Genomic DNA, 16,199 nt, shown 5'->3' on the forward strand with positions numbered 1-16,199 from the left:
TGCTTAAGCAGCGAGGCCTGTTACTTGGTTCTTGTTGGCCGCGTTAGAAGATGGTTAAGAAAATGGTTGCCTTGAATATGTGTTACTTCTCCGTCAGCCCGACCTGTGAGCGAGAATCTTGGGGAAAGCGATCTTAGGTTTACAAACCTCGAGAGCCAGTCTTTAGAGGCTTAAGGAAAAGTGTCACAGCCGACATTCCCAGGATTTGGCTGTGATGGAGATCGTGTGGGCTGTTTTACTAGTAGGCTTTACTGTTAGTATTTTCATTTAGACCCCAAGTGTTTAATGAGCTTAATTTGTGCCACACTCTTTGCTGGGCACCACAGGATTTAAATAAGTCCCTGCCCTCAAGGACCCCGTAGAGGAGTTGTTGAGAATTCCCACCCTAAACCTCAAAAAAAAAAAAAAAAAAAGAGACCCAGAGAAAAGAAAACAGAGTTAAGGTGGGTGAGGAAGCTGTATTTGAAGGATGACATTTGACAAAAAAAATGAAAATACTCTGTATAGCCCCAGAGAGCAGAACCTACCTTACCTTATCACCAAGGTAAACTTTGCCATTCCAGCCAAGCGGTTATTTTTTTTTAGTCATGGTGAAATACATACGACATAAAATTTGCCATTTTAACTATCTTAGAGTGTACAGTTTTGTAGCATTAAGTACATTCACATTGTTCTGCAGCCATCACCACCATGCATCTCCAGAACTTTTTCATCCTCTAAACTGAAACTCTGTTCTCATTAAACACCAACTCCCCGTTGCCCACTCCCCTCAGTCCCTAACAATCTCCATTTTACTTTCTGTCTCTGTGAATTTGACTTCTCTAGATCCCCTATGTAAGTGGAATCACCAAGCAGTTATTTCAATTTTGGCTCCTCCTGAAATACCTCTCCTTTTGCATTCAAATCCTGTCTCTCTGTCAAGGTTTAGTTTATATGTGTTTTCTAAACACTCCAATGTACACATCCCGTAATCTCATTCCCCTCTGAAGTCTTGTTCCAGTGCTGTCTTTATCATTCGATTGGTATCTATTCTGTGCTGCTTTGTAAAGTTAGCTCACTTTTCTTGTGTGTTCTTCTCAAATGTTTCCAAAGATTCTTGAGGTAAGTGGCCATATATTTGTCCATCCTTACATATTAGTACATTCTTGTAAATTGATGGCTTTCACATTGTACATTCTCCGGAAATACTTGTTGATTTTTCTTTAACTGTGAGGGATAACTAAAGATTTGGAAACAGATCAGAGTACCAACTAACAAAAACAGAGCATTTGGGTAGTGATCTGGCATTGAGTTGAAGACAGTTTTGGATTTGGATTTGTAGAACTATGAAGCTGGGCCGTATGTTCTCAAAACTGGAGTGCAGGGGAGGAAGGAATCATGGAAATGTTGAAACCATGAAAATGGTATGAAAGCGTACACAGAGAACTTAGACTTAAGGAGCATCTACAGAAGGAGGCGGGAGAGGAATCATTAGGGTAGAGGTAAGAGGATAAGGAGGGAATCTGGAGTGTCATGGAAGCCAAGGAAGTGAAGAGTGTCAAGCACTATGGATCTGATGTGGAACAGTGTATTTCATCACCTTGCGATATCTCTGGGCTTGGACTTAGAGGCCTCTCTTTACCTTGCTTCATTTCCCTCAAGTACATGGCCCCAAAGCATTTCTAACCCCAAGGCTGGCTCTGTAAATAACCTTGTTTTTCTTTGGAACTTATTGATTTGGGGACATGTGGGTTAGTTCAGTTAATGAAAGATCAAATGTATAACATGTAACTGTATAATTTATGTTAATGTAAAGCTCTACTGTTTACAAAGCATTTTCACATATGTTATTCCGTTTTCACAACATCTCCATTTTATGGATGAGAAAATTGTATGTGAAAGTACTTTGTAAAATATATGTAAATCATGGTCAAAATTTTGGTGGCAGTAGTGTTTGTTATCACTAATAACTATTACCTAATTTATTTTGAACATTTGACCAGGTAATTCTGAAGTGCTGAATTGCCAAATAATTTTTGCTGTTTGCAAATATTAAAACACGGGTCACCAGTTTGGCATTTTAGAAGTAAAGTTGCAGAGTAGTCTTTTTTTTTTTTTTTAAAGTTGTATTAATTAACAAAAAAACTTTTTTAAAAGTTTCCAGGGTTACTAATATACTTGTCTTTCCATGGGAATATAATGATTGGAGCTTTACATGAATTATTTAGGTTTTTTTTTGTTTTGTTTATTCGTTAACCTATTAATTATCAGAGTTCAGAGAGGAAGCATGATGTGAAAAGAGCATGGGCTTTCAAATCAGACAGAGCTTGATTTCTAGAACTTCCACTTGAAGGAAATCCTGCATGTGAGTCTTTGGCAAGTTATTTACCTCTAAGAACTTCCGTTTCCTCATCTGTACTATGGCAAAGGTAATACAGGTTCGCTATCCCTTATCCAAAATCCTTGGGGCTAGATTTGTTTTGGAATTCAGAATTTTGGGGGCTTTTAAAAGGGTAACACCCCAGTAGGGCTTGGGGCCCCCAACCTATGATCGAACACCTTAATATTAAATATGAATATGCATACTAAGTGGAATAAGTAAAGGTTAAAAATAGCCTCACATCAGTTTGAGTCAAGTTTTTCCATCAATGAGTTCAGGTTAGGTAAGGTTTTGTCTCCAAATAAGTTACCAAAAAACTTTCGGTTTTCAGAGCTTTATGGATATCGGAATTTCGGATAAGGGATTATGGACCTGTACTTCCCTTATAGGGTTGTTATGAAGATTTAAACAAGATAAGCCGAAAGCATTACACAGTGCTGGGTAGGTACTCAATAATATTAACTTTTTTTTTTCTCTTGGAGATATTAGAAGTTTTTGTTTTTGGATTTGGATATGTTTTTTAATTTACAGATCTCGGGTTCTCATCTTTTTCTCAAAGGAGGTATTTTGATTTCCCTTAAATCATGTAATGGGATTAGAGAGGGGCTAGAGGCCAAGTCTTGAGAATGCAAGAGATGGGATGAGAAAGAAAGCAATAGGTGAGGCTTAGGCTCGGCATTAGCAACCAGTTGATTTTTACCAGGTAACTTTTCAAGGTGGTTGGGGGTCACTCTCTAACTTCTCTAGAGTCTTAGGAGACCTTATGACCCTCTTGTCACTGCTTCTTTGTTTTTCCACAGAGTGATAGAAGGAAATCAAAGCACCATTATGACTCAGACGAGAAATCAGAAACAAGAGAAAATGGTGTGGCAGATAACTTGGATGCTCCCAAGCCCAAAAAAGCTAAAATGAAAGAGAAGCTAAATGGAGACACTGAAGAAGGATGTAATAATAGACTTTCAGATGAATTTTCTAAATCTCATAAGTCAAGAAGAAAAGATCTGTCAAATGGAGATATTGATGAATATGAAAAAAAATCAAAGCGAGTGTCATCCTTAGATAGTTCTACTCATAAATCAAGTGATAATAAACTAGAGGAGGTATGGATACTTTTTGTTTTGCATTTGCCTTTATCCTTGAAATACAGGTTAATTTGATTTTTTAGACTAATTAGAATTGATTCCATGATGTTTCCTGCTTAGTGTCCAATACCCTTAATTGGACGGGGAATCTGTACAACTGAAACTGGAAACTTTTTTCCTTTGTCCCTTGTTTCTGTCATTGTATTTTGTTTTTCTTGGGGTGGAGGTTGGGGGAATGGTCAAATGTAAACCTTTCCTATGCATTTGGGTTCCTAAATAGTTTTTCCAAATTGCTTATTGATGGTGATCTGCTTGCATTTCTTATGGTTATTTCAGTCCCTACCAGTACTCATGAATTGACATCTGACTTCCTGAAACAAGGTACATAAAGCCTCTTGACTTTGTGTATTTTGCCTTCTGCTTTTTGTGCTTCTGTAACAATAGCAACTTTAAGTGATCTTTAGGTCATATTGTAACTCAAAAGCTGTTTGCATTTTTAAACAGAAATGAACCGTATAAAAATGAACTGAAGAAATCTGTTTTCCAGGGTATTAATTTTTGTGGAGTTTAGAAAACATGCTTAGTATAGAATTTGTATTCCTGAACCCATTGCTTTTGCCTTTATCTGTTAGAATAGATATTTTCTTGCACAGAATTTGTCCAATTTGTTCTTGCAGTTTTCCTCTAGCACAGTTCATAGGTTTACCTAGGTATTATAAACTGTCAGTTACTCAGGTCTTCAGACAGAAACAACTTCTGATAGTCTTAGTAATTCTTGGTATTAATAATTCCTTATATTTAATTTTCAAAAAATACTTAGTTTTGAGAGAATGCAAGTGGGGTGGGGCAGAGAGAGTGGGACAGAGGATTGGAAGTGGGCTCCACACTGACAGGCTGACAGCAGCAAGCCTGTTGTGGGGCTTCAACTCACAATCGGTGAGATCATGACCTGAGCTGAAGTTGGACGTTCAACTGACAGAGACACCTAGATGCCCCAATAATTCTTTATATTTTAAAATCTGATGGTTGCCAATAATTTAAATAGGTCTTAGCCTAGCTTATTGTGTAAACTTTGGGGAAACATACTGAATTTTTGCCTTAAAATATGGTGTTTCTTTTACTTAGGAATTTGATATTTGTCAGGAAGCACATATGTTGAGAGTTAATCTAAATAAGGCCCTCCAGGGAACCTGGAGTGGTTCAGTCGATTGTGCATCCAACTTTTGATTTCGGCTGATGTCATGATCTCAATGTTGTGAGATCAAGTCCCATTTTGGGCTCTGTGCTGAATGTGGAGTCTGCTTGGGATTCTCTCTCTCCCTTTCTCTTTGCTCCTGCCCCGCTCACACATGCTGTCACTCTTTCTCTCTTTCAAAATAAATAAATAAATAAACATTAAAATAAATAAACGAGGCCCTACAAGTTTGTATTGCCAGTGGCAAAACGTACAGAGTTGCTTTTGCTCTGTTGCAATTTTATCTGGTATAATGCTCTGTATTATAATAGGCTTAATTGTTTATTATTTTATTTAGATCATATTAGGGTTCAGGAATTCTATTTGTAGGCATGTGTCTTAAGGAGATAATCATGAGGTGTATAGGGTTGTATGAAACTCTTACTACAATGATGTTGATAATAGTGGAAAATTTATGCATTCTAAATGCATACTAAATGCCTGATAGTAGGCAATTGGTTTTAGAAAATATGCTACATTTATGCAATACATGACGTCTATCCTGAAGGTCGTAGAAGAATGTTAAAAAGGTGTTTAGTGTATCTTATTAAATGAAAAACACAGATTATAGAACAATATATACAGTATTATCTTATTTTAAAAAATTTATATGTGCATAGAGTGAGGATTAGAGGAGTGTCTGTTTCAAATGTGGTATCAGCTGACTGGATTATAGTTTTATTTCTGTTTATATGTGGTTTCTATAATGAAAATGTATTACTTTTGTAATAAAATTTTTTCTTTTAATTAAAAAAATGATAGCTTTGAGGTTGCTTAAATAGCTTACAATTTCAGTTTGATATTATGTCTTTTATCTGGTTCTCTGTTTGAAAATTGCTATTGTGTATGGTTTTGGAACAACTTTCTTTAAACACACCAATAATAAACTTAACAGGTAGATAATATTGTCTTTCTTCTATATATATATTGACCAGTACACAAAGTTTCCAATAGATGTTAAATGATAATATCATGCTAACCTATGTATATGTTAAAGAAACTTTCAAGCTTGCAGGAACTTTGCTTTGTTTTGGTGACCTAAAACATGCTTTTTAGAGCCATAGAACAACTTTTTAACATTTATTTTTAGAAACAATTTATTTTTCTCATTGTGTAATATTTTTTTAGGATGGTTTATAGGCTTCTGTTAGTCCTTGTAATTAATACTGCCTGTATCTGTGAATATGGCTTAGATGATCAAATAGTGTTCTTGTAATGTTTCAGTCAAATGAAAATATATTTTAATTTATGTAGTAGCTGTATTTCCAAAGGGAGTTTTATGTGTGAGTGAGTCATTTTTAAATGTACTATGGGAAAATGTATTAAGTAAACTTGGTATTTAAAGGGATGCTTTTGAAATTAAAAGAATTTTCCACTAATTGGTTGTGTAAGTTAATCTATACAATTTTTGCAAGTAGTAACTAACTTTGATTTGTTAGCTCATTTAGTAAAGCTAAAATTGGTAAATGAGTAAGAATCTAAATGCCTAGCTGAATATGAACTATTATTAGTTAGAACTTTGATTTCATTTTGACAGAGCCTAACACGTGAACAGAAAGAAGGAGCCTTCTCCAATTTCCCTATTTCTGAAGAAACTATAAAGCTTCTAAAAGGTACTATGAACTTTAATGGCTATACAACTGAAAATCTACAACTAGATTTTATAAAAATCTTTACCTCTTCTTACCAAAAAGAGAATATAGAAAGTGTAAGAGAAATAAGCCCTTCTTTAATTGCAGTTATTTCTACATCATCCTTTTTGATATTCTGACCGGTTTTTGACTTTAATTGTATGTATCTGTCAAGAGTTCAGACCAATTTTTAAAAAATTCCTCTTTGGGGTAGGAATAACTGTAAATGTCACTAGGTGGTATATTTTTAGGCTGACATAGAGGAATCTGGATTGTCATTTTCAAATAAATATATTTTTTCCTAACGCTAGTCTTAAATATATTTCAATGAAATCTCATTTTACAGGTCGAGGGGTAACATATCTCTTTCCTATTCAAGTTAAGACCTTTGGTCCTGTATATGAAGGAAAAGATTTAATTGCTCAAGCACGGACAGGAACAGGAAAGACATTTTCTTTTGCTATCCCCTTGATTGAAAGACTCCAAAGAAATCAAGAGACAATTAAAAAAAGCCGCTCACCAAAGGTAACCATTATAGGGAGTAAAAGGTTTAAACATTACTCTAATGGTTAGGGAAAGAAAGAGTATACTGATCTTAAGTTCAAGAACCCCCGAGATAGAAAAGTTAGTTCTGTGGCATAAAGTAAAAATTTAGGTCCTAAAGCAAAAATTAGTGGATTTTTTAATATAAATCTCAAGCCGAATGAAGTAGTTATTACATATGAGTGTAATGTGTATGGATCCATAGATGTCTTTGATAAAGATGTTTGTAAACATAGATGTTATAAAGCCAGCATGTCTAATTTTAGGTGTATTTATAGGGAATATATTTAGTGACCTTGTCTTCTTTTTTTTCAGTCTTGACCTTTGCTTTTAAACAATGAATTTGCTAAAGAGGTATTCATTTATTTGGTCATTCAGTTAATAATCAATATCATTTATTTCACTGGTTGATTTTTTTTAAAGAAGAGATTATAGTAATGATATTGCTAGTCCATATGTTATTGGGGTATTAGAGATCTGTCTTAATGTATAAGTAGGAGAGAGCAGAGAGGACCTAATGAAATTTTAGCCTGAAATTTGATGTTTTTAGAACCTGTGTTCACTTTAAGGTTAATAAAAGAAAAAAGAAAAAATCAGCATCATGATTTGAACAGATAATGTGACTAAAAGTAATTTGTTCTTTGAGATTCCTAAATGGTATTGCAATATGAAAGTAAATTCACATGTATGAGTATAATTAAGTCATAATGGTCTTGGATCAGGGTGGCCAACAGGAAAAACCTTTTTTAGAGAGTTTTGTTCTTTGGTGAAATTAGGAAAGACTGCAAGTAGTAGAAATAGGACCCTGCCTTAAAAAGCTTTTATGCTGGAAGGGCGTTATTGGAGATTCCAGCTCCACCACTTCTAGCTGTTTGATCTTGGACAAGACTTGACTTCTCTAAGACTCAGGTTCCTCATCTGTAAAATTATGATAATAATGCCACCTCACAGGGTTTTTGTGAGGCTCAAATTCTGTAATTTGGCGAAAGCACTAGTGGTTGGCTCGTAAACGTTTGTGTATTCATTTCACAAATACTTTTTGGGTATCTGTTCTGTGCCAGGCATGGTCTCAAGTGTAAGGAATTCAGTAACTTAAATTGACATAAATCCTTGCCTTCATGGCAGCTTATATTTTAGTGGGTGAGACAGACAATAAATAAAAAGGTAAAATATGAATATTTAATATGACATAAGTGCTCGGGAGAGACAGTTAAGGAGGGGTGGAGGATATGAAAAGAGTTAAGAATCTCCTTGAGAAAGTGAGTTTTGAAAAAAAAAAACCTGAAGGAAGTGGGGAGGATATTATCAATATAAGCTGTTCTTGTTGGCATTGGTGCTGTGTCTTTAAATACTACGACTTTAATGTTTAGATTTCTAGTTTTAAATGTGCCTTAAAAAAAAAATCTTCTCATTTTGAATTTAGTTGTCTTTAGAAAAGTATCTTTTTATTTTTTAAATCTCTTGCTTAGGTACTTGTTTTGGCTCCTACAAGGGAACTGGCAAACCAAGTAGCCAAAGACTTCAAAGATATCACTAGGAAACTCAGTGTGGCGTGTTTTTATGGTGGAACATCCTATCAAAGCCAAAGTGAGTAAATACGTAAGAGGGTAGTGCAAAGATCTACTTGCTACTTAAATCTAAGGAAATAATGTGAAAATGTATATTTGATTTTTATATGTTACGGTATTTCTCTCCTCTAACAGTTAATCATATTCGAAATGGTATTGACATCTTGGTTGGGACTCCTGGTCGTATCAAAGACCATCTGCAGAGTGGCCGATTAGATCTTTCTAAACTGCGCCATGTTGTACTTGATGAAGTGGATCAAATGTTAGATTTAGGATTTGCTGAACAAGTTGAAGATATCATCCATGAATCCTACAAAACTGGTATATCCTAATTCCAAATAAACACATTAGCAATTATTCTTTATCTAAAAGTTATGAATTTTTTATTTCATAATTATTATTACACTGTCCCCAGCCTTCAAACAAAACTAAAGTTATTTGGAATGTGTTCTCTTCCTAAACAAGAGAGTATGGTGACGTACTTTAACATATTTGTTAGCTTCCTACAGTTTCTTTCATGTATTATTTTTTATAGTCCATAGTTAGATTTACTAACTCATTTTTACTGATTTCTTTGGTCATTGTCCCTTCTTAAATTCTCACCTTTTTTTTCTGGGTTCAGTTTTCTTCATTTTTTCCCCCAATTTTGAAAGTTGAAAGTTTTAATTGCAGTGAAGTTCGTATGTTCAAATTTTACCCCAAGTTTTGAATTTTTAGTTATTTCTTTGAAGTTTGGGGGGGGGTTCAAGAGCTGACTACATCATGGATATTAAGAAAGCATTTGAATTCTTTTTGTTTATTTAAGATTCTGAAGACAATCCTCAGACTTTACTTTTTTCTGCAACTTGCCCACAATGGGTATACAAAGTTGCAAAAAAATACATGAAATCCAGATATGAACAGGTTGACCTTGTTGGAAAAATGACTCAAAAGGCTGCAACTACTGTGGAAGTAAGTAGCTTTCTAGCATGAGAGATTGTAGCTTTTAGTTGGTATTTGAAATTTGCTGAAGCTAAACTTTAAGTTTTAGGTACCAGTTCAGGCCAAATCTCTTTTTTCACCTTTAGTCAGTAAGATACCTATGTATTTCTATGGTCTGAGATTAAGGAACAGAATAGAATAAGTAGAAGACAATATGTAAATAAGCAAGTCCTAACAGGAGATACTCTACAAGCAGCCATAGAGAAGGACTTGAAGTATGTAGAAAGTGACAAAGGAGACAGTTTATATCAATATGAAGAGAATAGTGCTGATAATAGTTAGAGCTTCATCTCATACCCTATACCAAAAAAGGTCTCAAAAGAATTTTAAGAAGTAAGTGAACCATAAAATTTAAAGCAGGTGTAGATGAACAATTTTTTGATTTCATGGAAGGGAAAGCTTTTCTAAACATAAAGTCAGAAGGAAAATGTTGATAATTTTCACTCCATAAAAATTTAAACCAGTAGTATATATATTTTTAAAAAGAATGAAAGGGGTGCCTGACTGGCTCAGTTGGTAGTGCATGTGACTTTTGATCTCAGGGTTTTGAGTTCCAACCCTGCATTGGACTTAGAGCTGACTTGCAAAAACAAACAAACAAACAAACAAACAAAAGACACAAAAAAGAAAGGATTAAAGATGGCATTTGCATTATTTATGGTAGGTACCATGTATGTCACTTTCCATTTAATAGATGTACATATATATGTATGTATATATATGCAAATAAAAATAGGCTAAACAATGGTATAATGTATAAGTACAATGGAATGGTTAAAAAGAATGAATTTGATAAAAGCCAAATTACAAAGTGATATGTACAGAATTACACTGTATTTTTGTGTGTACAAAAAATACACAAATAATGCTAAATGGATTCTTTAGGTATTTATGTAAATGTATAAAGATAGTTTGGAAGGTTTAGGTATTTATGTAAATGTATAAAGATAGTTTGGAAGGATAGACATCAAACCAATAATTAATTTTGGGAAAGAAGATTTTTATAGTATGGGATAGTCAAAGGAAACTCTTACATTTTGTAATGGTTGAAGATTTTATAAGAATACAATGCATCAGTGAAAATTTATTAAGGAAGTTTTCAAACATATGCAGAAATCGAATATTGTAAGGGACTCGATATACCCATCACCAGGCTTTTTTTTTCTTTTAATGTTTATTTATTTTATTTTTGAGAGAGAGAGAGAGACAGCAAGAGCAGGGGAGGGGCAGAGAGAGAGGGAGACAGAATCCCATGCAGGCTCTGTGCTGTCAGCGCAGAACTTGCTGTGGGGCCCGAATCCATGAACTGTGCGACCATGACCTGAGCTGAATCCAAGAGTATGACGCTTAACCCGCTGAGCCACCCAGGGGCCCTCATCACCAGGCTTTAATGATGATCTTTTCTATACCCCCATACATTCTTCATTCCTACATTGGAAGCAATCTTGTCATCATTTCATCTTCATGTAATTGTTTATATTTTGAAAAGAATAAGTGTTCTTTAAAAAACAAAACAAAAATTACAAAGTTATCACATTAGAAAAAAACCCAGTAATTTAATATTATTGAATATCTAGTGCCCTTGTTACCTTAGTTGTCTTTTTTTTTTTATATAGTTTCAGTTTGGATCCAAATAAGATCTTTGAATTGCCACTGGTTTATATTTCTCTTAAATCTTATAATCTACATGTTCCTGTGTCACTTTATTTTTACAATTTTTTTTTGTTAAAAGGACATGATCATTTTTCAAATGATACATTTCCCACAGTCTTTATTTTGGTAATTGGCAACCCTGTGGTGTTATTTAACATGTTATTCCGCTTTCATTTTCCTGTGAATTGATGTTTGGATTGTGAGGCTTGGTCAGATTTAGGTTCTTGTTTTGTTTTTTTTTTTAAACCATGGTGAAGAAGAAGCAGGAGTGTCATAGGTGGTACAAAAGATTCTTCATTTTCTTTGTTCTTTTCTCTATTTTCCAGGTGCTGTGTAATTAATTTGTATTATATTTTATTATTATTTTTTTAAAGTTTATTTTGAGAATGCGTGCGCATGTGTGCGCACACCTGTGGGATCAGGGAAGGGGCAGAGAGAGAGGGTGAGAGAGAGAATCCCAAGCAGGCTCTGCCCTATCAGCATGGAACCTGACTTGGGGCTCGAACCATAAATCACATGACCTGAGCTGACATTAATTGTTGCCCACTTAACAGACTGAGAGCCACCCAGATGCCCTGTTTTTATTATTATTATTTTAAATGTTTATTTATTTTGAGAGAGAGAGAGAGAGCATGCACATACCTGCACAAGTGGGAGAATCTCAAACTGAGCGTGGAGCCTGACCTGGGGCTTGATTTTATGTCTGTGAGATACGAGATCACGACCTGAGCCGATATCAAGTCTCATGTTTTTTTGTTTTTCTTGTTTTCTTTTTCAATGTTTATTTTTGAGAGAGAGACAGAGACAGTGCAAGTGGGGATGGGCAGAGAGAGAGGGAGACACAGAATCTGAAGCAGGCTTCAGGCTCTGAGCTGTCAGCACAGAGCCCAAGGCGGGGCTTGAACTCATGCTGCAAGATCATGACCTGAGCTGCAGTTGGACGCTCAACCAATTGAGCCACCCAAGTGCTCCAAGAGTCGGATGTTTAACCTACTAAGCCATCCAGGTGCCCCTGTATTACATTTTAAAAACAATTTTATTGAGATATAATACATGTTAAAGTGCACAGATTTAGAATATACAATAGCAATTGAAATATAATACATGTTAAAATGCACAGATTTAGAATACACAATTTTATCCCGAGCGTTTTTAAAAGAGTTTTATTTTTATTTTTTAAAATATTTTTTAAGTTTATTTATTTATTTATTTTGAGAGAAAGAAAGCCTGTGAGAGTGGGGGAGGCAGAGAGCAATTGAGAGAGAGAGAGAATGAATCTCAAGCAGACTCCATACTCCGTGTGGAGCCTGATTAAAGATTTTATTTTCTTTAAAAAAATTTTTTTTAATGTTTATTTTTTTGGGAGAGCGCGAGCAGGGGAAGGGCAGAGAGAGAAGGAAACCCAGAATCTGAAGCAGGCTCCAGGCTCAGAGCTGTCAGCACAGAGCCTGACGTGGGGCTCAAATTCACAGACCGCGAGATCATGACCTGAGCCGAAGCTGGATGCTTAACTGACTGAGCCACCCATGCGCCCCTACAGATTTTATTTTTTAAGTTATCTCTATACCCAGGCTTGAACTCACAACCTGGAGTTTAAGTGTCGCATGCTCTACTAACTGAGCCAGCCAGGTACCCCTCCCAACATTTTGTCATGAAAATTTTCAAACACTGAAAAGTCAAAACAATTTTACAGTGAGCACCCATATGCTCATATTATAAATTTGTTGTTGTTATTTATTTATTTATTTATTTATTTATTTATTTATTTATTTATTTATTTATATTTGAGAGAGTGTGCAAGAGGGGCAGAGGGAGAGAGAGAATCTTAAGCATGCTCCAAAGCTCAGTGCAGAGTCTGATGCAGGGCTTAATCCCACTACCCTGGGATCATGACCTGAGCCAAAATCAAGAGTCAGATGTTTTAGTAGGCACCCCTACAAAGTTTCTGAGGCAAAATTCACAAAATTAACTGTATAACATGTATATATTCATGATGTTGTGCAACCATAGCTTTTGTCTACTTCCAAAACACATCATCACCCCAAAAGGAAACCCAATAATCATTAAGCAGTTGCTCCCCATCATCCCCTTTGCATAGCCTCTGGCATCACCAATCTGCTTTCTGTCCCTATGGACTTACCTATTCTTGATGCTTCATATAAATGTAGTCATACAGTACATGACCTTTTTGTGTTGGGCTTCTTTCAGTTAGCATATTTTTGGGTTTCATGTAATATTTGCAATTTTTAAAGATGAGACTTACATATTAAAAAGCCAGAATTTCAAGTATATTTGTTTAGTTTTGACAAATTCATAAATGTATATAACCTAACCTCCTAACCACATGTAGAAATATTACCATCATCCCAGAAATTTCCCTCATGGCCCTGCTCAGTGAAGTCCCCCATCTAGGGACAGCCACTGTTCTGATTTTTTCTACATAGATTAGTTATGCCTATTCTAGAACTTGATATAAATGGAATCCTACTATGTGTGTTCTCTTTCTATAAAACTTCATTTACCTATTGAGATTAATCCATATTGTTGCATGTATCAGTAGTTGATTCTTTTCTCTTTTAGTTTTTAGTTCCTTTTAATTACTGAATAGTATTACATTGTATAAATATACTAGTTTATATATCCCTTCACCTATTGATGGCCGTTTGTATATTGTTTTCAAATGGGGTTCAGAAGAATTGTCGTTTTATTGTCTCCCAGAAAGGCCAATTCTTGAACAGATTAGGAAAAAAATATACAAGGGAAGTCATTTTCACTAATTTTAATGAAACAGATAATTGGTATTTTCTTTCCTCAAAGCATTTGGCCATCCAGTGCCATTGGTCTCAGAGGCCAGCAGTTATTGGAGATGTCCTTCAAGTCTACAGTGGGTCTGAAGGGAGGGCTATTATTTTCTGTGAGACCAAAAAGAATGTAACTGAAATGGCCATGAATCCACACATAAAACAGGTAAGTCTTTTCTGATGCTTCTCTAATTGAGATTATAGGGATGACTCACTGAAGAAAAATATTGTCCTTTGTGGACCAGGTTTGACAGTATTTTTAGAATCGAATCTAATTCAGAAGGAAGTTATAACCAACCTTTCATGATCTTTTAAGTGAGGATAGAATTCTACCCATTTTCATGAGAAGGTTTTTCAAGACTTTGCATAAATTGATCTTGAAAATATAAAGGTTGAAACAAAATGAATTCCTGTGGGTAAGAGTGGGTAATAGTTGAAAGCTGTGTTATAAAATGAATTACAAATGTTTATTGAATGAATGGATCAACTGCAACAATTAACCTTATTTCATCCAAATGCCCACTCACTTCCTGCTCCTGAATTATTTTTATGCAAACCCTAGATAACATATTATTACATATTATAAATTTTTGGGTATGTGTCTCTAAAAGAAAAGAATTTTTTTAAACCTATAATAATGTTACCACATCTAAAAAATTAATAGTAATTAATTTTCAAATGTCAATTTGTGTTCAAATTGTGAATTGCCTCATGATTGCTTTTTTTCTTTTATAGTTTCTGTTTAAAAACATTTTTTTAAATGTTTGTTTAGTTTTGAGAGAGAGAGAGTACATGAGCAGGTGAGAGCCAGAGAGAGAGGGAGACACAGAATCTGAAGCAGGCTCCAGACTCTGAGCTGTCCCCACAGAGTCCCACGTGGGGCTCGAACTCATAAACTGTGAGATCATGACCTGAGCTGAAGCTGGATGCTCAACCGACTGAGCCACCTAGGGGCCCCTATAGTTTTTGTTTTTATAGTTTTCTTTTGTAGATTCAAATAAGATTCGTAAATTGTGTGATTTTATTATATCTCTTTCTTTTTTTACTTTTTTTAATGTTTATTTTTGAGAGAGAGAGCATGAGTGGGGAGGGGCAGAGAGTGAGGGGGGACAGAGGATCTGAAGCTGGCTCTGTGCTGACAGCAGAGAGCCTGATGTGGGGTTTGAACTCAGGAACCGTGAGATCATGACCTGAGCTGAAGTTAGTCGCTTATCCAGCTGAGCCACCCAGGAACGCCTCAATATATCTCTTTAATGTATGGATTCCTTTCTCAACTTTTTTCTTGTAGCTTTTTTTTCGTGTATTTTTTTATTTTTTGAGAGCACAAGAGAGGCAGAGGGAGAGAGAAAATCTTAAGAATGTGGGGCTCAGTCTCACGAGTGTGAGATCATGACTTGAGCCAAGATTCAGAGTTGGATGCTTAACCAACTAAGCCACTCAGGTGCATCATCTTTTTTGTTATTTAAGAAACCCAAGTTTCCATCATCTAGAGTATTGTTTCCCTGTGAAGTCATTTAACACGTTCCTCTGTCTTCTTCTGTATTTCCTGGAAATTCAGGTTTGTTTGTTTATTTAGGGCAAAACTATGTTATAAGAGTGTATAATGCATAGTTCTTTCTCTTTAAAAACTCTTAAAAAAGTTTTTAAACTTAAAACTCATAAAAAACTCCTTAGTTTTTATGTCAGTGTCTCTCCAGTCAATTTTGTTGTCTGAGAGTTGCATAGTAGATTCTTGAAGAAGGGCTTATGGAAATAATATTACCTGTTGATAATAGATTGTTTGTGATTTGTAATGATACCTGAAAATCATTTGGCTGGATATTAAAATACTTGGTTCATATTTCCTTTCCTTCAGTATCTTAAATATGTTTTGCCATTGTTTTTGGAGTAAAGCATATCCCACTTTCTGAGCTCTGGCTGTCTTTCCCTAACTTTTTTTTAAAGTTATTTATTTTGAGAGGGTGGGGGGAGGAGGGGCAGAGAATGAGAAAGAGAGAATCCCAAGCAGGCTCTGTACTGTCTGTGTAGAGCCTGACACAGGGCTCAAACCCACGAACTGTGAGATCATGACCTGAGCCCTGAAATCAAGAGTTGGACGCTTCAACTGAACCACTCAGGCGCCCCTTCCCTCATTTTTATGCGGATCTTCTATTCCTTTGCTTCTGTAATCCCTGCTATCCTCAGTTTGGATCCTAGGTCCAACACTTTCTCCTCAGTGTGGAGCTCTTCCTGGCAAGGAAACATTGGCTTATTAGTTTTGAAAGTTCACATAGGGTCCAGGCTGCTCCAGCCTCTTCCAGATCTTACCTCTGGATTCTTAGAATCCTCTGGAATCACCATTGAGTGT

General features: G+C 35.4%; 1 protein-coding gene across 3 annotated transcripts in view; it reads left to right on the forward strand.

Annotated features, from left to right (window-relative positions):
* DDX50 (DExD-box helicase 50) overlaps positions 1-16,199 on the forward strand; it is a 31,679-nt gene that overhangs the window by 506 nt on the left and 14,974 nt on the right. The window contains exons 1-9 of one of the 3 annotated variants that reach the window (XM_053207434.1): positions 2,261-2,408; positions 2,691-2,800; positions 3,160-3,459; positions 6,213-6,288; positions 6,653-6,831; positions 8,319-8,436; positions 8,553-8,738; positions 9,223-9,368; positions 13,869-14,018. In XM_053207434.1, coding sequence (XP_053063409.1) covers positions 3,268-3,459; positions 6,213-6,288; positions 6,653-6,831; positions 8,319-8,436; positions 8,553-8,738; positions 9,223-9,368; positions 13,869-14,018 — 1,047 coding nt within the window. In that variant the 5' untranslated portion in view covers positions 2,261-2,408; positions 2,691-2,800; positions 3,160-3,267. Of the gene's footprint in view, positions 1-2,260; positions 2,409-2,690; positions 2,801-3,159; positions 3,460-6,212; positions 6,289-6,652; positions 6,832-8,318; positions 8,437-8,552; positions 8,739-9,222; positions 9,369-13,868; positions 14,019-16,199 lie in introns of those variants that run through there. The other 2 variants (XM_027062157.2, XM_015063362.3) reach the window with 2 other exon arrangements.

Source organism: Acinonyx jubatus, chromosome D2 (assembly GCF_027475565.1).
Source record: "Acinonyx jubatus isolate Ajub_Pintada_27869175 chromosome D2, VMU_Ajub_asm_v1.0, whole genome shotgun sequence".
Classification (NCBI taxonomy): Eukaryota; Metazoa; Chordata; class Mammalia; order Carnivora; family Felidae; genus Acinonyx; species Acinonyx jubatus.